This window comes from Doryrhamphus excisus, linkage group LG8 (genome assembly GCF_037039965.1).
Source record: "Doryrhamphus excisus strain RoL-2023G ecotype Guam linkage group LG8, RoL_Dexc_Guam_v1.1, whole genome shotgun sequence".
Taxonomy (NCBI): domain Eukaryota; kingdom Metazoa; phylum Chordata; class Actinopteri; order Syngnathiformes; family Syngnathidae; genus Doryrhamphus; species Doryrhamphus excisus.
The window spans coordinates 20,648,318-20,673,263 of NC_136364.1; the positions used below are offsets into that span (position 1 = coordinate 20,648,318).

The 24,946-nt window shown below is 41.4% G+C and overlaps 1 protein-coding gene across 8 annotated transcripts; it reads left to right on the plus strand.

The window, feature by feature from the left end:
• On the plus strand, window positions 1-23,487 carry trip12 (thyroid hormone receptor interactor 12). 8 transcript variants are annotated; one of them, XM_058080949.2, is made up of 42 exons: window positions 2-167; window positions 2,601-2,747; window positions 4,150-4,275; window positions 4,413-5,194; window positions 7,875-7,980; window positions 8,556-8,692; window positions 8,802-8,885; window positions 8,976-9,071; window positions 10,140-10,291; window positions 10,380-10,415; window positions 10,497-10,592; window positions 10,688-10,780; window positions 10,866-11,027; window positions 11,329-11,397; window positions 11,482-11,647; window positions 11,854-11,971; window positions 12,056-12,212; window positions 12,389-12,542; window positions 12,678-12,906; window positions 13,035-13,153; window positions 13,664-13,871; window positions 14,619-14,719; window positions 15,006-15,180; window positions 15,281-15,422; window positions 15,506-15,697; window positions 15,889-16,040; window positions 16,126-16,283; window positions 16,405-16,478; window positions 16,570-16,769; window positions 16,982-17,109; window positions 17,231-17,382; window positions 17,525-17,667; window positions 17,754-17,910; window positions 17,989-18,087; window positions 18,167-18,281; window positions 18,721-18,875; window positions 19,152-19,316; window positions 19,454-19,618; window positions 19,896-20,009; window positions 21,698-21,792; window positions 21,869-21,972; window positions 22,064-23,487. In XM_058080949.2, exons 2-42 carry the CDS (start codon window positions 2,650-2,652, stop codon window positions 22,258-22,260), a joined length of 6,171 nt encoding a protein of 2,056 aa, XP_057936932.1. In that variant the 5' UTR covers window positions 2-167; window positions 2,601-2,649; the 3' UTR covers window positions 22,261-23,487. The 8 variants fall into 8 exon arrangements, with proteins under 8 accessions (XP_057936940.1, XP_057936932.1, XP_057936936.1 ...); XM_058080953.2 differs by having other exon boundaries at window positions 14,622-14,719; XM_058080955.2 differs by having other exon boundaries at window positions 12,470-12,542.
• The last annotated feature ends 1,459 nt before the right edge of the window (window positions 23,488-24,946 follow it).

Sequence of the window (24,946 nt, forward strand, 5' to 3'; positions counted from 1 at the left end):
CGGAAGCTAAACTCAGAAGAAACTAGTCCCTGCGCGGAGGAAGCCGGCGGATGTATATCACAGTAGCAGGCCGCTCAGCTGATGTGAAACTAGCATCCAGGGCTAGTAGAGAGAGAAAAGAGGAGCTGGTGCACTGTCTGTTACAACTACAACACTGGAAGAAATAGGTAACAACATTAACACTAAATGCATCATTTTTCCACTGACACTAAGCGCAACAGCTTTAAGACCTTTTGAGAATATCTGTAATTGAAATAGATTATGGAAATAATGAGGTAGTCTTTGGTTTATGGTCTCGAATCCCGTCTCTGCTTCCCTGTTTTTTTTGTGTCTAAAAGGTATCAAGAGGCCATTTCATTTTTGCTAGCTTACGTGAACATGCTAGCTCCCAACGAGAAAGCGATCTTGTACATTTATTATTAGCTCATTATGACACGTTTTCCAAATACATCGTTTGATTGCTACACTTTCTTAGAAAACCCCGTTGCCATCTCATCGAGCTGACAAAAAAGCAAGCTAGCGATAACAAGGCAGGCTAATATAGATTAGCTTGTGTGCCCACTGTTAGCGGGCAGCTATATCGCTCTTGTTTGATTTGTCAATGTGCAGCGACCGTACACGACTGTCCTATTGCAGCTAATTTTGGACTTGAGGTCAGTATTTTCGTTTTAACAGCCATCCCAACCGGTGGCAATCGATAACAGAGGTATGGTTGGCTAAGCCCCGATGTTTATGTCAGACAGTAAACAAATTGACAACATTTGCTATCGTGTCTAGCTAGGCTAGCGTTAGCTTGCGAATAATGCGTTTACAATCTCGTCGACAGTTCTATGGTGCTTAAATGTTATGTTTGGCGTCCGGTGTCAATTCGCATTGTGTTTAAATACAGGATGTGTTAGTTACAGTGTTGACACGTTGCGTCTTAGTCCAATTTATATGTTCCTCTGAAACATTAAAGACAAACGCGAGTTGGCGTCACTGAGAGTAGGGCATTGGCCTTCTGTCAGCTCGGAAAACATCAGTGATCCTTAGCTTGCTAACGTTAGTTAGCCATACTTGTGAGTTTTACATTCGCATTGTCACCAGTGAACGATATGGTGGGTATAGCTTTTCTCTCGGTTTGTTTTCTGTGCTAGTAACTTAGCATGTGAGCTAACTTGGGCTACAGTTCTGTATATGTTATAGTTGTCAGCTGCACCACATAGACTAGATTTGTGATGGCAGCCAATATAACAAGTTAGCTCTGGTTTGTTTGCAGCTTGCTAGCAAGCTAACTGTATGTCATTAACTCGCATTTGATGCTGCCGTGTTCGATATGTAACGCTAACTAATGTTTGTTGATCGACGTTGTGTCCTGTCTTTTATATAATTTATAAATATAACCTTTCCTGGCAACAACAAGGTCGGTATTCACATTTGTAAGCGAGTTTAGTTTTGAGAGCTACAGCTTAAAAGGTGACATACAGGTACGCCAACTACGCATTTCCATATACCCATTGCTTCGTTAGCTGCTCTAATTTAGGCGGAAGAAACGTTAGCCTTTTAGCGATGTGTCGTAGTGATGGCTGCAATTCAATGCTTAACCCGGTTCGCTTTGGGATATGTGTGTGTTTCTTGTGTACATACGAAAGAGACAAAAGCCATTGGCAAATGTAAGTCACTAGCTAAACATGCTAGGCGGTGACTGTGGACAAGTACGTCAGAAACACACAGGCCTCGGTTTTCAGGATTTGAACAGTATACTCGCTTGAGTTTCATGAATAGCGCATAGATACTTTATTCATATCCAATAGGAATCCCCATGTATATTTATTAACTCGTTCATTTAATTAGTACTGCCGATGTTCCCTGCTGCCGACAAGTTGACAAATGTCAGAAAAGCTGAAGCATAAACGACCAGGATGTACTAAAGCCTGTCAGCTTAATAACCATGGTGTCCTTTTATACTATGATTTGTGCCATTTAAAAAAAAAAAATCCTTTATTTAATGGATTGTGTCCTAACAGAGGCTATTGAAGCTGTGATTAAAGTTGTCTTTGTGAATCAGTTGATTTAATCATCAGCAGCCTGTATCACTTTGAATGCATAGAACCCCCTTGGAGGCTAATCTAGTATATTTGGAAATTAATCTGAATGACATCATGTTTTGTTGTGGAAGCATTTTGTGCCGGTAATGTTTGAAATGTCAAGTTTACATTTGTTGACTGTGCTAAGAAGTACAAGTGGCTGCAATGGAATACAATACAAAAGCAATGTCTGCAGCATTAGACTCGATTATCAGTGAGTCTTATATCTTAAACAAGAATAATAACTGCTGGCATGCACCAGGTTGTTGCAAGATCTGCAAATTAACTGCAGTCTGAAATTTAAAGTTCAGCACTACTGAAAGATGAACGTGACAGTTTTTTTCATGTTATGGATCCTCAAAGGAAAACAGAATGCCCTTCCAGTGGATAGATGAAAACTATTGCTTGGTTTGTCTTCTGAATCTATAAATATACGTATATATAAATAATTAATATTTGTATCCCTGTGTCCAGTGTCGTGTTATGTCTCCCTTGTGTGTTAATTATTTGCCCAATCCCTTTCTTTGGTTACAGTGAATGGTAGTGTCTAGAAAGGGTATGTCCCTTCAGGAGAGAGGTGCCAATGTCCAACCGGCCTAATTCCAATCCAGGGGGGTCACTGCGCCGTTCACAGAGGAACACTGCTGCGGCCCAGCCACAAGACCACACAGTCGCAGGAAGGTCAGTGGGTCCACGGTATCGCCATTTTAACAGATTTGCATAAGTACAGTGGAACCTTCAAGGACAAATAGTCTGTTTGGGAACGATGCTTGATGTAGGAAATAATGGGAATTAAAATAATTAGGACCAGGGTGACTAAGCTGCCATCATAAAACCAGACATTGACTGCACGGATATAGTTTTATGTTGCACTTTAATATTCTAAAGTGTAGTGCAAATGTAATAATAAGCAAACCGCTGGTAATGGTATGATAAAACACTTGCATGACACAGGCATTATTCCACTCACCCGTGTATTACTCCCATCCAAAGCATAGAGACTCGCTGAAGTCATACCGTTTTGAGTCTATTTACCACGCAAATTGCGGTGTACAGGTGGTCCTCGGGTTTGTGGTTACATATGCCCTCCCATAAATTAATTCAATATTGCTCCATAAACACACTCATCGCTCCAGAACTAGTTACAGCATGGGGGACCATATTGTAACATCTACACGGGCTTCATAAGGATGATGGTGGTCAATCATCTCTTTATTGCAAAAACAAAACATGCTACAATCGGTGAACCACACAAAAACATCAGCAAACTCAACTGTCCCATCTACCCGCAGCCACACACAGTCTTGATTTAATTACAATTTCTTGTATTTAGTGTTTTATTACTGTGTATTATGACCATCATGTGTTCTGTGTACAGTGTGAGGGACTTCGTAGTTAATTTAGGTGTACAATCCGACTTGGACCAAATCGTAACTTGTACCAGTGATTCTCAGTTATTTTCTGTCATGCCCCCAAAATGTTTGCACACCTCCCGGGTTAGAAATACAGTCGAGAAACTGTGCAGTGTACTTGCCGAACTTGAAACTGAAATCAGCAAAATCCAACAAAATAGAGAGAGCAGCGAAGCATACGGGCGTATTGAGGAGTCAAATTGTATGCCGAGTATTATTACATGTTGGCAGGTCTGCACTAATATTGACAGTCCTCCCTGCGTCACAACACCCCCCCCCCCCGACAGTTCACCTATTTGAGAAGGACTGGCTTGCGTCATAATCTAGGAACAAAACTCATACGTAACCCGAGGACCAAATGTATATCATTCCTATAGAGTTTGCAAAAACACACCTTAGTCAATCGTTTGAGTTGAACTGAGGTTGCAAGATGGATCCACGGCGGATGTATGTACTCTTTATGATGTGACTGTATTAAGGGGCATTCGGAAGCAGAGGTTCCACTGTATCCACGACTCCAAGTGTGACTGTAATTTTAACGTGGTCACGTCTATGCAGAGGTGCTAACGAGCCCTCAGGCAGTCGACATAAATGAGTCTTGATTACATTTCTCTTGTGGATTAACAAACAACCCACACTGTTCCTTGCTCTTTAATTTTCCAACCTTACAGGTTGCAGTCAGAGCAGGTAAAACAAAAAGCAAATTCCCCACCTGAAAGTAGAAGACCTATTTCTAAGGCTTCCAAAGCCACAACCAGCTCAGCCACTGGCCAGTCCAGAGGGCACAGCTCAAGAAGGTACCCCTCCTCTCTACCTAGCTTGCTTTGACTGTATTTTTATGTAGGGTTTGTACTTTTTTTTGTTTTTAATCAAGAGTGTACTTCATTTGTATGTGTGTAGTTCCCTCGATCATGTTTTTTTCCCCCCCCTTCAGAAGTGGACTTGCTCTGTCTGTGGCATCGTTTGTACTGCAAGACGACCCGGAGGCCGCAGGGACATCAGAACAAGAACGACCAAGCCACCAGTCAAAGAGTGAAGGCACCCGAGGCCTGAAGCGAAGTGAAGCTCCTGACCAAATTAGCACCTTAGGACCAGCACCAACAAAAAAACCCAGATCGCACTCATTGCCCAGAGATAATACCTCAGAGACCAAGAAAGGTCCGGCTAAGAAGAGATCACTTCCCTCAGAACCACCTGCATCGTCAGGTCGAGGACAGACCAAGAAAAGAGGGGCCGTTGCGGCCTCACCGGTCCAGAAACGGAAGAAAGCGGACTCTCTCCCTGGTCTCAGTAGCACCGCTGTGCCCCTCCCCAACCGTACAGAGAGCAGAACTGCTAAACCCACCAAGCTGGCGTCTAAATCGGCCGCCTCAGCCAAAGCTGGGTGTAGCAACGTGACAGACTCCTCCTCTTCTGCATCGACTTCCTCCTCCTCTTCCACTACAGGCACAAACAGTGCTACCACGGTGGGTGCCAGAGTCAAACAAGGCAAAGACCAGACTAAGGCACGCCGTTCTCGCTCCGCCTCAAGCCCCTCCCCTCGCCGTAGTACCCTTGACAAGGAGCAGGCTAAATCTGCTAGCTCTTCAAAGTTTGAGTGGGCGACACGCTTCAATCCAAAAGTGAACCTGCCAAAACCCAAACTGTCTCTGCCTGGATCCTCCAAAACTGAGACCTCCAAACCAGGGCCGTCAGGATTACAAGCTAAACTAGCAAGTGAGTCACTAACCGTGTATTGATTTTTCGCTGCTCAGTATTGAAATACCTGTTATAAAGCACAACGATTTTCAGTTTGCATAATGTAACAAATAGCTTGTTTTGCATTTCAGAGCCTCGTAAGTAACTGTGCTGTAGAACCCACCATAACGTAGGCAGGCAGAGCCAACATGTCTGAGCACAACCTGAAATGGACCATTTTTAGTCTGTCCCGTTGGGGTACATTAGCGAGTGGACGTGTAGGGTCTGCGCAGATACCTGCAATAAGTTTAATCATTCGGAGTTCACCAGTTTGGACTGTCCATGTGCTGGTAACGGTAGATAATTTAATGAAAGTGGTACTAATTGATAAGCATTAGCTATAGTTAAGAGCTATAGCTAATATAGACTTTGAATAAAGAATAAACACTGAAACACGGGTTTGATTGCAATAAGACGTAAGATAATTGTGTTAACAAGAATAACACTATGCAACTTGAAAGATGACCAATTATTCCAATAATTATCTGTTGATAGTTATGCTAATATTGGCTATAGTCAAAGCTGTGTTATGATTTCAATGCTTGATGCAGAAGTCCATGCTATAAAGGAAAGACAGGTTGTGTTCCGTACATGACCGGAATATAATAGCAGGGAAGAATGGTCTGCAGACAAACATCTGACAGTTGTCACACTGAACTTCTAATTCAGACCAATTCAGTTCCTGAAATGCCATGTAAATGTTCTAATATCCCTAGTGATTTTATAAAAGGGCATAGTAAGTTGGTACATAGAGACCTTTATTATCTTTGTAGAACTATTTTCTTTGTAGTGATAAAAAGTTAAACATTTTTTTTGACATGAAATGGACCCAGTTATGCAGACTACTTTTGATGATGATATAGACCTCTGATATTCGCAGGGGTTCAATTGCCAAGACCAACCTGAGAAGGGGGGAAATGATGCCGACATTTTTTTTTTGCACATCCCATCCCAAACCCTCCTACTAGCTTGATGTTGCCGTTCTCCGATTTCAGATCAACATTTACCATAAATGTGACTGCTGTTAGTATCAGCTTCAGTACCCTCCCCCCCTCAGTTGCCATTGTTCACTCTTGACAAAAGCTAACAAGCTAAATGCTAACAACAATCCTAAATATGCCTCAAACACTTGATTAAACACAATTTCAACAACATAAGATTTTATGTTAACTTATGTTTACCTCGCTACAACTTATGAGGCCGGAAAGCACCAAAAATGTGTAAATGCTAAAGCTGAAGCCATACACACAGTGGGTGCTGCCGCCTTTGTCTTTACGTCAGACATGAAATGCATATGTAGGCTATAATGTGTTTTAACGTATGTGTTATGCTTTACAATTCCGTATTTATAAATTATCAACTTGAGGGCACGTGTATGACCACCTAACATGAGAAAAGTTAACATCTGCCTCACTTGTTTGCACCATTTTTGAAGTTCCTGGGTTTCAGTGTATATGACCACTTAAACGAGGGCAGCTTTATAAGAAAAAAAAAGATTTAAAATAAAAATAATATGGCTGGGACTACACATCCTGAAATAAAGAATGGCACTGTACCAAGAATCACAGTCGGTCAAATACGAACACCACAGTTAGCCCTGTATCTAGCATATCTATGCTTGTGTTGCTAACATTGGTGTCCTCCCCCCTCCTTATTGTTGCGTTGTTGTATCTGATACATGACCTATATTACTTTTCATTAGTGCGCATTTACAGTGTGTGTATATATAAGAAGTGCATAATTGCCCTGGGAGCCATGCACTTTGTCATAGACAGGCGTGGACAAACAATGCTCATTTGCATTACAAACAGTTTTTGGGCAACACACCTCTGGGAACTACCCAGAGAACTGTGCAACTGTAGTTAATTCCACCCCCCCCCCCCCCCCCCCGCCCCGACCAAAATTCACAGTAGTTTGGTCCAGCATTAAGTCATCCATTTAATCCTTCAGCAAAAACATTGACGTATACCAGCTGTTAAAATTATTGTTGGGTCACTGTTCTTGGTAAGGGATAGGCTAGATACTGAGGCGTCCTTTGTGGCCTGGGCTCTCGGCCCAAAAAGAGAGACTCCTCCTCCTAAGTTGGCTTGGTTATCAACCTGTCAGCTGACTCGAGAGTTATGTTTGTAGACCGGCGGAGATACTTCTGTTTGGAAGTAAGAACTGCAGCTCTCTCAGTATTTGTTTAGCTCCCATCATTTGATACACATAACACACATAGCTACTGTATTTAGAGCGAAAATGGTGAGTAAATCAATAAAATGTATTGCATGCCTTCCCCTACTTATGCAAGGATTTGTTTTGGACCATGCCATTTTGATCATGGTGGGTTATTTTGGTGTATAATATGAGTTATTTGCAGAGGACACAAAGATGGGGCCACATATATTTTAGTTTTGTTCTTTAAATATGAAGTGTAATCTTTTTGCCGGAGTGAATTATGACTCTTAGGGCTCGCTAGAAGGGTGTCCTGTCATAGTGCCACGGTTGCTATTAATATCATCTAGCCAGTGGTACAGCTCTTGAAAGAGGCAACGCTTTGCTGCTGAAAATAATTAGATATTTTTTGCTGTGGTACCACGGATATAAGGTTGGCTTGTGTTTTAAACCCCTGCATCATGCCTCACCGGTTTTTAAGTGTCACCACTGTCCACCCAAGGTTTGAGAAAATCCACTAAAAAGCGCAGCGAGTCTCCTCCAGCAGAGCTCCCCAGCTTTCGGCGGAGCACACGCCAGAAGACCACGGGCTCCTGTGCCAGCACCAGGTATAAACCCCCCCTGTCTTAAATTAGACTTTAGACTGTAGCAAAGTATTTAGAGAAATTGTAGTCTTCTGTCATCTGACTCGCATTCTATCCAGAGGAGTTGAATTAACCGAATTTGGATCTCCTGTTGCTTCCTGAGGCTGATACATGTGTTGACTATTTGAGTGAACTAAGACAAGGTGTACCAGACAAGTTTCTTCAGTTTTATCCTGATAAACACTCAAATGTAGAAACAAAGCTGGAATAGGCATTTAGGCTCTTTGGCAATATAACAAAGTAACAACACAGGATTACACTACCTAACCTGCTTGTGTTTTCTGGACTTTTATGTCCAAATACATGTTTTTCTACTGATTCTGTTCACCTACACCTTGTAAACATTTGGAGCACAGTCTTACCAATGTTTCCCAGGCCTTTCTTTGGAAGTAGTTTGGCTTTTTGGGCCGCTGCATTGTACATAATGAGAGAGAATTGCATGAACCGTACTCATTCAAAGCATAGTCCTGTGTCTGTCAGTGACTGTGAGAGAACCAGACTTCTGTAATTATTCTGTCTATTGATCCTGCTTATTACAGTCGGCGGGGCTCAGGCCTGGGCAAGCGTGGGGCAGCTGACGCTCGCCGACAGGAGAAAATGGCTGACTCTGACAACAACCAGGATGGGGCGAACTCGTCGGCCGCTCGCACTGATGAGGCATCGCAGGGGGCTTCAGGTACCCGTCTAATCAACCGCCCAATATTTATGTGAAAGATCTAAATACACAAATGACGCCACATTGTAGATTAGATCTAATTCAATGTTCATCAATTATGTTGTTTCAGCTTCAAGTTCTGTTACTGGAGCAGTCGGCATGACCACCTCTGGCGAGAGTGAGTCTGATGACTCCGAAATGGGAAGGCTTCAAGGTACATTCACTCTTGATCTCATGATACTACATAGGTCATTAAATGTCTGAATAAGTATTCTTATTGTGTTTGAACTTGTGTCCCCCATAGCGTTACTGGAGGCCAGGGGTCTTCCGCCACACCTTTTCGGGCCCCTGGGACCCCGCATGTCACAGTTGTTTCACAGGACCATAGGCAGTGGTGCCAGTAAGTACATTGTTTTCCTTGCATCTCTCTTATGCCATGTGGACTTGGTTCAGCTTTGGGAGTCTAACAAAAACCAGGCTGTGTTGAACACCTCAGTATGAGGGATGCTCCGATCCATCGGTTGGTGTCATTCGATGTCAGTAAAAGAAAGTACATGATAATTTCCTTTCAAACCCACTTGGAGCCCTGCTTATATGCTTCCTGGATGAAAATAATTCACATTGCCAGAGCTTCACCAGACAATGATTATAAATAAATTATTGTTAAAGTTCCTATTAGTACATGAATCCGAAGAATAAAACCTCCATCGGGTTATCACCATTTTTTTTAGGAAAAAAAAATGAAATTAAGTGACCCAACATACTTAAAAAAAAAAACTAATGTAATGTTACATTATTTCACACATCGAAGCCTAGTTTCTACCATGAGGAATAATACATTTTTGACCCAGAATTTCTTCTTATTGGCTGCGCTGGACCCCCACTTTCTCTCACATCTTAGAAATGGTATGACGCTAAATTTTAGTGCTTTTGAATGACAGGCCCATGACTAATTTAATTATCAGTCGGAATGAGGCACACTGACTAACAGCAGAGGAGAAACCTCCCAAGGTACAGATGCTAACACTAGCATGTTTAATTTTGTTTGATTAACGTTAACATATTATGAAAGTACGTTCCCCTTGCCAGTTATTGATAACCACCGTGTTGTTCAGTATAAATAAATGGCTCAAATATTACAAAAATTGAAAAAAATATGCAATGTGGTATTGTGAAGGGATTGCACATGCAGAATGCTGAGCAGTGAGTGCGTGCCAGGGAGAATGGGAGGAGGGTGAGGGTGGGCATTTGGGGTGAAGCCTGGTATGGTAGAAGTGGCCAAGTGCAAATGTGACGTCAAGTCTCGACTGACGAGGTGTGAGACCAGGTACCTGATTTTGCGAGTAAAAGTCTGAATGACCAGTAGAGTCTGGCCATCCGAGTAGGAAAAGTGCTGTGGAAATGAGACGTCTTTTTTTTTGGTAAGCTCTAAGCAATGGTTTTCAAATTCTGACTACCATTTGTCCAGGCTCCAAGGCACAGCAGTTACTACAAGGCCTGCAGGCCACAGGCGATGAATCCCAGCAACTCCAAGCTGCCATCGAGATGTGCCAGCTGCTTGTGATGGGCAATGAAGAAACCCTCGGTGGCTTCCCTGTCAAGAGTGTGGTGCCTGCTTTGGTGAGTTATATTCACTTTGTGCCCCCCCCCCCCCCCCATGTACCTGTGTGCCCAACGGCTCGTGGTTTCATTCAACTGTCTTTCACAGATTACACTGTTGCAAATGGAGCATAATTTTGACATTGTAAGTATGCTTGACTTAAAGAAATGTACATTTACATGTATTTTTCTTTTCATAGTTATTAAAAATGATTTATGTACACAGATGAATCATGCCTCTCGTGCACTCACGTATATGATGGAGGCCCTCCCTCGATCCTCAGCTGTGGTGGTCGATGCTATTCCCGTCTTCCTGGAGAAGGTAAGACACATGGCCCTGACTGTTCCTAATCACCTGGCAATAGGTAACGCTCACCTTTTTAGATACGCTAATATGCAATTTCACCTCGTTTGCAGCTTCAGGTCATTCAGTTTATTGACGTAGCAGAGCAGGCACTGACTGCCTTGGAGATGTTGTCAAGGCGGCACAGCAAAGCAATTTTACAGGCTGTAAGTATTGCCTTTTTACCCTTCTTGTTACTCATTCTGTCTCTTATTTGCCACAAATCAAAACTACTCGTGTCATCCCTCACAGGGCGGGCTTGCTGCCTGCCTACTTTACCTAGAATTCTTCAGCATCAATGCACAGAGGAATGCCTTGGCCATAGCAGCCAACTGCTGCCAGAGCATTACGCCAGATGAGTTCCACTTTGTTTCTGATTCCCTGCCATTGCTGACTCAGAGACTTGCACATCAGGTACTAAATCTATCATGTTTGAAAATATCTAATGTGTTATCTATCAACGTTCATGCACAATTTGATTATTAAAGGAAGCAGCAGAAATACATCTATTATTCACACCGGTTGAGCACATTGTAAAATTGGCTACCGTACTGCATCACTGTGACAATAAAGCCACATTCTCCTCATATGTTGCCTGTACAAAATGTAAGACACAAAATCTTTGACACAGCCCTTTCATTGTACTTACAGTACTTGAAAAAAATCTCAATTAGATTGAGTTTGTAATTAATTCATTCATTTTGTTTTCCTGTAGGATAAAAAATCAGTCGAGAGCACTTGTCTCTGTTTTGCCAGACTGGTGGACAATTTTCAGCATGAAGAGGTTTGGTCATTTTTTATTATTGTGATCTGAGACTTATTATTATTGGTTGGCTTCACAGTTAATTTGTGTGTTTTGACTTAACAGAACCTGCTGCAAGAAGTGGCATCACGGGACCTTTTGACCAACATTCAGCAGCTGCTGGTAGTGACCCCTCCTATACTTAGCTCTGGGATGTTCATCATGGTTGTGCGCATGTTTTCCCTCATGTGCTCCAACTGCCCCTGCTTGGCAGTCCAGCTCATGAAACAGAGTGAGTAACCAGTGGGTCACACTCCACATACAGTAGCCATTTGGAAATCTAACAGGTCCTGCATGCTCACATTACAAAAACTATCTGGTCTCATTTTCTTCTATTAGAAGAGCCGTGGTTCATATTAGGACTTTTTTTCCCACCTAAAAATTATTTTATTACAGGTATTTTAACATGCTACTGACCTCAGGTATTTTTTTCTTTAGACATAGCTGAAACATTGCGCTTCCTCTTGTGTGGCGCATCAAATGGCAGCTGCCAGGAACAGATTGAACTTGTACCACGGAGTCCTCAGGAGCTGTATGAACTGACCTCCCTTATATGGTATTGTAACGCAACTATCTTGACACCTTACTCTTCTTGAAGACTAACACAATCCGGCAACTATCTGAAACCTTCTTCTTCTAGTGAGCTGATGCCCTGCCTGCCTAGAGAGGGCATCTTTGCAGTTGACGTAATGCTGAAAAAGGGTAGCGCCCAGACAACGGAAGGAGTGATATGGCAATGGAGGGATGATAGAGGGCTATGGCACCCTTACAATCGCATTGACAGCCGCATTATTGAGGTATTGATTATCCCAGAGGTATTTTGTTGACGTGATTGTGAACCCCTGCTATGGTTACAATTTTAAAGTATTGATAATTTATTGAATGTGCATCGCAAGTCCCAGATACATTTGCATTTTAAAATCAATTTCTTAATCTAATTCTGGCTGTATATGATCATTATCTTGTCCTACAGACAGCACACCAGAATGGAGAAGATGAGATCAGCTTGTCAACTCTGGGTCGTGTGTATACAATTGACTTTAACTCTATGCAGCAGATCAATGAAGACACGGGAACAGCGCGGGGTATCCAGAGGAAGCCAAACCCACTTGCAAATCCCAGCACTGGTAATATTTGTTTTGTCTCAGTTTTGAAACTGTTCGACTGCGACGATAAAGGAGCAGTCATAATAGAACATCAGCAACTCGGCATTGTTTTGAAGTTTTTGCTTTTGGTGTATGATCAAGTGGCTGTATCTCCAGGGAGTCACCAGGAAGTACGGAGAGAAGATGCACGAGCCCAGCTCATGAAGGAGGATCCTGAGCTGGCTAAGTGCTTTATCAAAACTCTATTTGGCGTCTTATATGAAGTGTACAGCTCCTCTGCTGGACCTGCAGTCAGACACAAGTGCCTTAGAGCCATCCTCAGGATCATCTACTTTGCTGATGCAGAGCTGCTGAAGGATGTGCTGAGGAATCATGCAGTGTCCAGGTAATTGTCCAGGACCATTTTACAAATACACTCCAAATGTAAGATGACGTAAGAAGCGCAAAAACAGAATTACAGTAACCAATGTAACTTGAAATTAAATTGATTTTATATCTTTTTTTTTTCCCCAGTCACATTGCTTCCATGCTATCCAGCCAGGACCTGAAAATCGTAGTGGGTTCTCTGCAGATGGCTGAGATTCTCATGCAGAAGCTACCCGATGTCTTCAGTGTCTATTTCAGAAGAGAAGGTAGTGCACACTTTTCAGTTTGTTATTGTAATTTGTCATTGTGCACACAGGAGATTCTGTTATGATAATTATGGGCAAAAATATCGTGGTTTGACTGTTTGACGGTATTGTAATTTAAAAACGTGTAAATTTCAAATATCTCTATTTAAGAGAAAAGGGGTCAAAACGTTTTTAAATCAATTCAAGTTTTAAAAAAAATACTTTTTAATGTGTTCCATTTTCAACATGATGAAAATGGAACACATATTAAAAAAATGCTTGAATTATTTCTTGATAAATGAGTAAAATGCAGTCTACTGTGGCTTATCCTGCAACTCAAGTTATAATTTTGTTTAAAAAAAAAAGCCCCAAAATGCAAATAAATTGAATAAAAATTGTAAAGTGGTCTTTGGGTTACAGAGGAGTTCAGTTCAGTTTTATCCTGCTGTATAATGTAAAGTCGGTTTCTGATACATGTAATATAGCTGTTTAATCAGCTATATTTAATCATGCCTGTTGTACTTTCTCCAGGTGTAATGCACCAGGTTAAAAACCTGGCCGAGTCGGAGAGCTTTCTAGTCACTAGTCCCCCTAAGGTTTGCCCCAGTAGTAGTACCAGTCTTTGTACCACCACAATCAGCACTACATCCACCACAACTGCAAATAATGCAGCTCCTGACCTGGGTTCACCCAGCTTCCAGCACAGCATGGACGACTCACTGGACCTCAGCCCACAAGGGTGAGTCTTGATGGATGCTCATCATGGACTGACCTGTCTAGATGTCAAGCACGAGATGTGTGTGTGTGTGTGTGTGTGTGGCGGTTAAGTAGTTCCAGACCCGCATATCAAAAGTAAATTACCGCGGATACAGTCTTTATTTTATATATTGAATATTTTCATAGTTATTGCATAGAAGACTTGTTTACAATCTTCTTAGTACTATACATTTTTTCCACATTAGAGCCATCTTGGAATGAAATAACACCGCCAAATAAGTCACCCTTACATTCATACATTACCCAATATAGTAGATATAATGAGAAAATAAGGTATAAGATAATTCACCATGTTGGAGGAGTAGAATTCATGGCAGGCACCAAGTGACATTGAGGCTTCAGAGGCGAGTTGTGGGCTATGGCCGCAACAGTGACATGTTTTTATTATGGTAATTATTACGTTATTATCATTTTGCCTGTTGTGAGATCATTTAAACCTGCAGTAAAAGCCACTTGTTCAAGTCTGGTGCTTCAGTGGTGGTGGAAATTGTTAATATTTATATAAAAAAAATAAAAGCTCAATAGTGAGGGAGCGATGTTCAAACCCTGATGTAGCAGGGGACAACTGTTTTTACTTGTATTTGAAAGTGTAAACAGACGTTTCAGAATATTCAATATTGTTTCCTTTTATTTTTATATATATATATGTACACATTTTAAATTTGTTTGTCACCATCTAATCTGCCATGCCGTTGTTGACTCTTGTCAGAAGGTTAAGCGATGTCCTGAAGAGAAAACGATTACCTAAAAGGGGGTCCAGAAGGCCCAAATACTCGCCACCAAGAGATGATGATAAAGTAGACAATCAGGGTAAGTTAATGTTGCTTTATTGTTGAACTTTTGAAAAGCTTTATTTCTTTCTTCTTATCTTTATCCCCTCTTTGTGAGAACAATCTATGACGTAATATCTTAAGGATCTTCTCATTGCTGCACTGCACACACGATAGAGGAGAAAGCAAGAGAGCATAGAGCTCGTCAAAGGACTTTATAGGACATTATATTGAATAAAAGTGCTACGTAGCTACTGTAATAATTACTCTTAATATATACCGTATTTGATGGTGTTTGATGCCTAATGTACATGTGTTCTCCACAGCTAAAAGCCCCACAAGTACTCAGTCACCCAAATCGTCCTTCTTGGCCAGTCTAAATCCAAAAACGTGGGGCAAACTGGGTGCCCAAACCAATAATGCCAACTCTGAGCCCTCACGTACAGCAGGGGTGAGTGGCCTGGCAAGGACACCTCCCAAGGACTCCATTTCCAACAACAGGTAAAAAAAATAAATAAAACAAACTATTTGACTTGGTATTCAGCAACGACACCTGGGCTGCTGTATTTGATTGTGGGACCCGTTTCCAATATTTTGACAGAGATAAAATCAAGGCTTGGATCAAAGAACAGGCCAACAAGTTTGTGGAGCGGTACTTCAACTCTGAAAATGTGGATGGCAGCAACCCTGCACTGAATGTACTTCAGAGACTTTGCACAGCCACCGAGCAGCTCAACCTGCAGGTAAATCATACCCGTTGCCTCACACTTCATCATGTTACCTACCTGCAGGTGGTTTACTCTGTGTTTTACATCCTCTATTCCAGGTGGACGGTGGGTTGGAGTGTCTCTTGGAGATCTCCAGTATTGTGTCAGAATCCGATGTGTCCTCTTTTGAGATTCAACACAGTGGGCTGGTGAAGCAGCTCTTGCTTTACCTAACCTCCAACACAGACAGGGACTTACTTAGTCGGGACTTGCGACTAAAACGGTTCCTCCACGTCTTCACCGGCTGCCCAGTGAGAAAAGTCTACTTTAATCTTACTGCTACTTTAAACACACAGCACTTCCAAATGTGCAAATTTGAAAGTTTTGTATTGTTTAACACAAGAATCCAACATTCTAACTACAATGTATATAGGTCAGAAAAGTGGAAAAAGCATAATGGGTCCCCTTTAAAAACTGTGTTTGTATGCTTTGTGGTTAACAGGTCCCAGGAATGGAACCTGTAAGTTGTCTGGACCCAACAGAAAATGCACCCTTCCTGGCACTGGTTCATAAAATGAACAGCTGCCTGAGTCAAATGGAGCAGTTCCCTGTCAAAGTGCATGATTTTCCCAGTGGAAACGGCAATGGAAGCAGGTCTGTACGATTTTTTTTTTTTTAATCATTGTAACATTTTCTTTAACCTTGACATGAATTTAATGCAATAAATATGTGTCTGAAGGGGCTCCCAGGCACTTAAGTTCTTCAACACACATCAGCTCAAGTGTCAGCTCCAGAGACACCCAGACTGCACTAATGTTAAACAGTGGAAAGGTGGCCCTGTGAAGATTGACCCTCTGGCCTTGGTGCAGGCCATTGAGAGATACCTGGTTGTCAGAGGTTAGTAAAGATCTTTTAGGAATTGGGGACACGAGCATAATCTCAAGGTCCAGTTTTTCCTATTTCATAACTATTTATAATATACATGTATTTTGTATTGCTTAAACTCTCTTGTGTACAGGTTATGGCCGAATCAGAGAAGAGGATGAGGACAGCGATGATGATGGTTCAGATGATGAAATAGATGAATCACTGGTATGTGACAAAGTCAATGAAAAATGAGCAAGCAATAATGTGTTGTCATTAGAGCCTGACCCATATAACCATATTGTCATTGGCTACGCAGGCTGCCCAGTTCCTGAATTCCGGCAGTGTACGCCATAGACTACAGTTCTACATTGGTGACCACTTGCTGCCATACAACATGACAGTTTACCAGGCTGTGCGACAGTACAGTCTTCAGGCAGAAGAAGAAAGGGAGTCCACAGATGATGAGGCAAACCCACTCGGGCGAGCCGGCATCTGGACCAAAACCCACACAATATGGTAAAGAGAATGTTGTTTACATGTGATTTTGTTAATCGATGTGTATTAGATGTGGCTTTTTTTAATCACCATATAGCCTTCAAAGCATTGTACACGGTAACTTTGTTGTATGTTACCATGTACCAATGAGCGTAGGAGGTATTATGGTTCCTCTAATAAGTCATTGCAGTGGTGTTTACAGACGTCGCACCGTCTTCTGTCTCTCTTTGCAGGTATAAACCAGTGAGAGAGGATGAGGACGGCAACAAAGACACTGTGGGGGGCAAGAGGGGCAGAGCCCAGACTGCACCCACCAAAACCTCACCTCGCAACGCTAAGAAGCAGGATGAGCTGTGGCACGGTGAGGGTTCTTCATGCCTAATCTGCATGCGTCCTGTAACCTTTTTTTTTAACAGTGGCATTGGATCAATGAACAAAGAGTCACTTGAGTTGGCAGGTAAATATAATGATGGTGTTTCCAGACGGCGTGTGTCCCAGCGTCACCAATCCTTTAGAGACATACCTCACTTCAGAGCCACCAGAGACCATAACGTTTGATGACCCATCTTTAGAGGTCAACCTGCTGCTGAGGGTCCTGCACTCGATCAGTAGATACTGGTTCTACTTGCATGATGTAAGTCCCCTATAGTAATTTTTTGGGCACATTGTAACTGTTGATTTAAGTACACATTAAGTAAACATGTACATACTCATTAAATGTAAGCATTTCTTGTGCTCTCTTATAAGCAAAACATGCTGTCATGGTGTTTTTGTAGAATGCTGTGTGTAAGGAAATCATCCCCACCAGTGAGTTCATTAACAGTAAGCTGACAGCCAAAGCCAATCGTCAGCTCCAAGACCCGCTCGTTATTATGACAGGAAACATACCAACTTGGCTCATCGAGCTTGGAAAGACTTGGTAAATATGAGCGTATACATTATTAGTATGAAGGTAGTTAAAAAGTGATATTTGATCATTTGTTCCATGTTGTGTTCCCTCTACAGTCCTTTCTTCTTCCCCTTTGACACCCGGCAAATGTTGTTCTACGTAACTGCCTTCGACCGTGACAGAGCCATGCAGCGCTTACTCGACACAAACCCTGAGATTAACCAATCAGATTCTCAGGACAGCCGAGTCGCACCACGTCTTGATAGGAAAAAGGTGTGGTACATTGCAAGTTTTATTTAATTTTTTTTTATTATTCCAACTTTTAAAATATTTAATATTTTGTGTTTTCAGAGGACAATAAACAGGGATGAGCTGCTCAAACAGGCAGAGTCTGTGATGCAGGACCTTGGTAGTTCACGGGCAATGTTGGAGATTCAGTATGAGAACGAGGTACTTGAAATCCAACATGGCTGAATAGACTCTTAGTTAGAGGTAGATTTAGAATAACGAATAACTTCTTCTCTTCTAGGTGGGCACAGGTCTTGGTCCTACTTTGGAGTTCTATGCGTTGGTGTCTCAGGAGCTCCAGCGGGCTGACCTTGGCCTGTGGAGAGGTGAAGAGGTCACTCTGACCAATCCTAAAGGTACCATCTCACCTTTTTCCTCTTACAGTTGTCCCTCGTTTATCGTAGTTAGTTAGTTAGTGAGTGAGTGTTTGTGAATTTCCGAAGTAGGTGTCAATATTAGTAATTTAATATTTTTGCAGTTGGAGCATACTTGTTTGACTTTCAAAATAAATGTTGCTATTATTGATGGTCTTAGCCTATAGTCACCTTTACACTCCTGCATGCAGTGTGAAGGTAATATAATATTGTCTCCTCTGTGTAACATTACACCTACCAGAATACTGCATATAACTGGTCTTTCAATGTTTTTGGCTAATAACCACAAAACAATTCATTTTTTAAACCCGCGATGTAGCGAGGGATGGCTGTAATACTTTCCAGTTTAAATTAATACTATTTACTGTGCATGTGGACTATCATGGTGTTTTACTTTGCTCCTCTTTTGTACTCTTAATAGGAAGCCAAGAGGGAACAAAGTATATGTTCAGTTCCAGAGGACTATTTGCGGTTCCCTTCGGCAGGACAACCAAACCAGCTCACATAGCCAAAATCAAAATGAAGTTCCGCTTCTTAGGAAAGTTAATGGCCAAAGCCATCATGGACTTCAGACTGGTGAGGAAATAAATGATTGTGTGTGTGTGTGTGTGTGTTACTTGGTTCTTTTGATGTCACTTTTTAACAAACCAAACTGAGTCCTTTTAAAATGTGAGCCAAGACATAATTCTGTTCATTTAGCCTTACAAGTTAATTTGAGCTGAAAGGGGCAGTGTGTGAAAATTATTATTTTCAAAATCCATAGAAAATGTTTATCAATTGCAGTTTTCTAACATTAGGTTGTACTACAGAACATATGTGCCTGCATTAAATCCTCTTATTACAATTTTATAGCTGGACCTGCCACTGGGGCTGCCATTTTATAAATGGATGTTGCGACACGAGATGTCTATAAGCTCCCATGACCTGGTAAACATCGATCCCGGTGTGGCTAAATCCATCCAGCACTTGGAGGATATTATTCGCCAGAAGAAAAGGCTTGAACAGGATCGATCACAGGTACATTTTTAAAAATTACTAAACAAACTTTCATTTTGTCTCCTGTCACAGAAGCTACTAAGCTTTCAGACAATTACGTCGGATTATTCCTTAGTCATAAAGTATTTTTTTCAACTTTATGATGCGTTTGTGTGCAGACGAGGGAGACTTTACAGCAGGCGCTGGAGAGCCTGAACATGAACGGCTGCTCAGTGGAGGACCTGGGTTTGGACTTCACACTCCCGGGATTCCCTAACATTGAGCTGAAAAAGGGTGGAAAAGATGTGCCAGTCACGATATACAACCTGGAAGAGTATCTCAGGGTATGTCATTACTATTCCTTTCATTTTGTGGCGTGCTTTTATCAATGCATGGGAATGAATAAAATGAGTTGGACATTTGGAAAGAAATATTGTGAACAGAAATGCAATGACCTTGGCTGCGAATAAATGTGTTCCTGTTCCTAAAACTGCTTACCACAGGACTCCGTGACAACATTTATCAACATTCACATTCGTTTTTGCAACATTTTGTGATTTATATGTTATATTACTGTATTTAAATATCCCCCAATGTTGCCTTTTTGTCTCCTGCTACTAGTTGGTGGTGTACTGGACTCTAAATGAAGGTGTATCAAGACAGTTTGAATCTTTTAGGGAAGGCTTTGAATCAGTCTTCCCCCTACATCACCTGCAGTATTTCTACCCAGAAGAGGTAAGCAGATTATAGATCAATGTTTGTCATTGCACACTGTACACCAGGGGTCTCAAACTCAATTTACCTGGGGGCCACTGGAGCTAGGGTCTGGGTGAGACTGGGCCGCATTTATTAAAAACAGAAAAATGAATAAACTTTGCTTTGGTTCCGATTTTCTACAAGAAAAGCTCTGATAAAACATTCCACTGTTCTCAAATATCTTAATCAGTAATAAACAAATATAATAATAATAATAATAATAATAAAACGGCAAATAATAAAAACTTAAGAAACCACATATAGTTGGTGGGTAGACATTTTTTTTCAGATTAAAATTAACAAAGTATTATTAGAGCCCTGTAGACATGACACAACACGATTATAGTCACATTTATACTCTTTTTATTTACAACATATTACACAACTGCAGGGTCTTGGGACACATGCTAACTCGCAAACTAGAGAGCTAGCGACCTAAACGGTAGCCTCCAAGTTATTTCCTTTAAACTTAAATAGCCAAAAACCTACCACTTCCACACGGATAGGGAGGATAACTATTAACAGTTGTTTAACCTTTAATATGAACATTAACCAAACGTAATAATTTTTTCTGGGTACATGATACCATACAGCATCCATATCAAACTTGCGCGGGCTGCACTAACATTAAACTTTCATATCAAATGTGGCCCGCGGGCCATGTGTTTGAGACCCCTGCTGTACACAGTCAAACTGAGTTTGTTTGCCCCACTTCCATGTCTAGCAAACGAAAATACAGCTTTCTAACTACATTTATGGGTTAGAAAAGTGCAAAAAGCATAATAGGTCCCCTTCTATAAAAAAAACAAAAACAGTCAAAAAGCACTGATTCCTCTAATATGCAGAACTATGCAATGCGCTTCAATGCCCGATCAGTGCACAGCGGAGTGCTTGAAAGGAAGGAAGCAGACAGTTGTTCTATTAACCAATAAAGCACACAAACGCAATGAAGACAATAAAACGGTTCCCTGGTCGGAATCTATCTATAGTGTCCCAACTCTAAGGCTACATTCGCATTTCTGGCCAATTCTGATTTGTTTTTTTTTTGTTTTTTGCCCATATCCTGGCAAGACCAAGCTCCGAACCTGGGGTGACAGAGCCTTCTCCATAGTTGCCCCATTCACTGCATGCTTGCCCTGACCTTCCCAGTTTCAAAAAACAACTAAAAACCCACCTCTTTAAATGTGTTTTTAATATCTAACTTTTTATACCAGTTTGCTGTGCCCCGCCCCGCTTTTAACTCATGTTTTAGCTGTGTATAAACGAATGAATGTTGTATTTTAACGTATCTTTTACACTGTTTACTTGTTTTTATTCAACTCCATTTTTCTGTAAAGTGTCTTTTGAGTATTTTGAAAAGCGCTATACAAATAAAATGTATTATTATTATTATATGTATCTGAATTTTAGTGTGGGCATCATACTCTGCAATGTAAAGGTAGCCGAAAAGAACAACTATCCATTCTTCACATCCCCGAATAGTTTCTTTTGGCTGTACAAAAATCGAGACATATTTATGGCAATAATGGAAAACAAATACCACTGTACATGTGGTGGTATTTGCAGTTTTCTACATTAGTATTTTGACGAGAAAACACAATGAAATGTATTTGTGATTTCCTCATTTTTCATCTTTCATCCGGGCCTGTCTTTCTCTACGTTTGCAGCTTGACCAGTTGCTGTGCGGCAGTAAATCAGAGTCGTGGGATGTCAAGACGCTGATGGAGTGCTGTCGACCGGATCATGGCTACACACACGACAGGTACATTTCGCAATCACAACTAAGCCACGAAATGATGCAAGATGGACTTATTATAAAATACCCTCCTGCCCGTCAGCCGGGCTGTGCGGTTCCTTTTCGAGGTGTTGAGCAGCTTCGATGGCGAGCAACAGAGACTATTCCTGCAGTTTGTCACGGGAAGCCCACGACTGCCTGTTGGAGGTGAGGCATCGCACGCACACACAAACACACACGCCAGCTTTTCAACAGGACATATCAGGCTAATGTCCGCACACTGTGCCGTACTCTTCAGGTTTCCGCAGCCTCAATCCCCCTCTGACAATTGTGAGGAAGACATTTGAGTCGACGGAGAACCCAGACGAGTTCCTCCCTTCAGTTATGACCTGCGTCAACTACCTGAAGCTGCCTGACTACTCCAGCATAGAGATCATGCGAGAGAAACTGTTGACTGCGGCTCGAGAGGGCCAACAGTCGTTCCACCTTTCCTGATCTCTCACCATCTCACATTCAATGCCTTCTTCAGCGACTGATAAAATCATGACTTCCTTCTTATTTTTATTTTATTTTTTTTTTGTAATCACATACAGTAAGGCTACGCGTACAGCCTTCTTGGTAGAGAAGCAGCTTGCAGAAACTTTATATATTTGCTGCCCCGACTCTCGAAAAAAAAAGAAAAAAAAAACCTAGCGAGGTGTTCCACGACACAGACGTTAAAATATAAAAGAGAGTAAAAGTTATATCAGTAGTTGAGTAATGTTCAAAATGATGAAAACATTTGGGTGACATTTTAAATTGCATTGCTGTGAGATGTTTAAAAGAAAAAAAAAAAAAAGGGATGACTCCTCTCCAAAGTGGACAATGTCTGGGTGCAGGGGGGGGGCGCTCTGGTGGAAACGGGAGGGTCCATCAAGCAAGCTAGGTTTACTTTAGCTCCAAAGATCATTTGTACAGACAAATTTGCAGACTTTGCTCATTCTACACATTTGATAGCATCTCCGTTTGTCTGCATTTTTCTTATGTTTCCACCCCCTCACTTCATTGTGTGTGCGTGTGTGTGTGTGCGCGTGCGTCGATTCTTGGTTCGCTTTCCCTCCTGTCGGTCTGCGCTTAAAAGTTGCGTAAACAAGAATGTGGGTAGTGATGAATGCATATTATTATCCCCTCTCATCCCTCCTTTTACCTAAGTTGAGATTGTGTTCTCTGGCCTCAGACTTCTAGAGAGTTTCAGCTCTCATGAGATGTTACCAATGTGTTGATCTGGTTCAGATGTTTTGCTCTTATTTTGATAGTGTAAACGTCTTTGTGTTGGGCCCTATTGGATTTGTAGGGTTATCTCAAGCAACCCTCAACACATAATGTAGCTGGGCACAAACTTTTGACTGGTCTGATTCGTGGCCAGACAGCATTTCAATTTCATTTATGGAGTTAATATGCAGATTCACACCCCCTTTGAGGTGAGAATGGTTGCTTTTCCTTTTTTTTTTTTAATTTTCTATATGGTCTATTTCTTTGCTGTAGTTTTTTTTTTTTCCTTTGCACTGCTGGCTTGGAAAAAAACAATAGTGATGTGCACCTGCAGTATGTGGCCAGTGGAGGGCGCCACTGTCTGCATTCCTGGCCCAATCGTTCATGTGCTGGTTTCTAAGATCTGCAATAATTTACTGCATCAGGTTCATGTTTTTACCTGAACATAAATAAAGTAACTGTTTGACTCATCTTTTGTCTTTCGTTGGGGAGATCTTGCTTATGTTGCATGGAATGTATGGTTATATGATATGATTCAATGTACAAATTGCTAAATTGTGACCGGGCTGCTGATGTTTCTACCAGGAAGTGGAACCGAAATTTAGTTCCGGGGATCCTCCGATCAGGGTTTTATGCAGCTACAGTGTAAAATGTTCTGTTTATGAGTGCTGTTGCCAGGGGTGCCGTATGTGGGGGTGACAATTCCGAGGTCCCCCGACTGCCAATGGGTCCACAAAGCCGTAATTAGTTTAAAAAAAAGCGAACATACCGCTGCTATTAGCTGTACTAGCTCACTTGAACATGGCCTGACATTGCCGTCAGCCTCAAAAACTCAACATACTCTGTCAAATGCCACATTAAAGCTTTTTAACGTGGTAACCCAGCGTTATAGTTTTCACGGCGCAAAATGTATATCAGTCAACAAACTGCAGGTGAGTTCTACACGGCATCCATGTTTGTTTTGGGTTTGGCACGCATGCGCAGTGTGAAGCAAATTGGGCGGGGGAAGCTCCGTACAGGCCGCAAGCTTCAAGCTAGCTTTTGTGATGGGCGTTGAAAGGCATTTATCGGCATAAATCGATTAGTTTACAGAGGAATTAAAGTCAACAGCGGTTCTATAATATAACTTTTTACAATGTGCTTCAAAATGGAATCAAATATATATACATATATGGTCGGACATGGAGGTGCATGGTCAGGTTTTACTGGGGAAATGGTGGCGCAGGTTGTCAAATCAAGCTTATTTCTACAGCCCTTGAAAGGGATAAAAGGTTACAAGCGGACGACAATAGCCATGAAATTTGGTGAGCAGTGAACAACCTATTTATCTACGTCACCATTTGTTAGCGGTATTGTTAGCCTCGCAGAGTGTTAGGCAAGTAAAATGTAAATAACAATAATTCATAGCTGCATGGTGGTTAGCTTGTTAGCCTCAATGATAGTCGATAAAGCATTAACGCTTTCGGTCTTTAATATTACTTGGGTTCGGTTTAATAAGTAGCCAATCAAATGTCACAAGTTTATTGGAAAATATAAACAATGATCCTGTAAATCAGGGGTCTCAAACTCAACAGAAAAATATAGAAAAGGTGAGACTGGGCCGCATTAGGTTTTCAAAAAAAAAACAAAACGCATTTATTACAATTAGAAAACTGAATAAACTTGGCTTTAGTTCCGATTTTCTACAATAAAAGCTCTGATAAAACATTCCACTGTTCTCAAATATCTTAACTTTTATTTTTCTGCACAAAATAAGACGAAAAATAAACAAATCAAGAATAAAGAAAATCAATCAGTAATAAATAAATATAATAATAATAAGTCAAATAGTAAAAACTTAAGAAACCACATATAGTTGGTGGGTAGACAAATTATTTTTTTCAGATTAAAATGAACAAAGCATTATCAGAGCCCTGTAGACATGACAAAA

Excerpts from the sequence above, each read along its gene's own strand:
- trip12 (XM_058080949.2), top strand. The coding sequence starts at position 2,650 with ATGTCCAACCGGCCTAATTCCAATCCAGGGGGGTCACTGCGCCGTTCA. Across the intron at positions 11,028-11,328 it reads CTCAGAGACTTGCACATCAG|GATAAAAAATCAGTCGAGAG; the intron begins GTACTAAATCTA and ends GTTTTCCTGTAG. Across the intron at positions 18,282-18,720 it reads CACTCTGACCAATCCTAAAG|GAAGCCAAGAGGGAACAAAG; the intron begins GTACCATCTCAC and ends TACTCTTAATAG.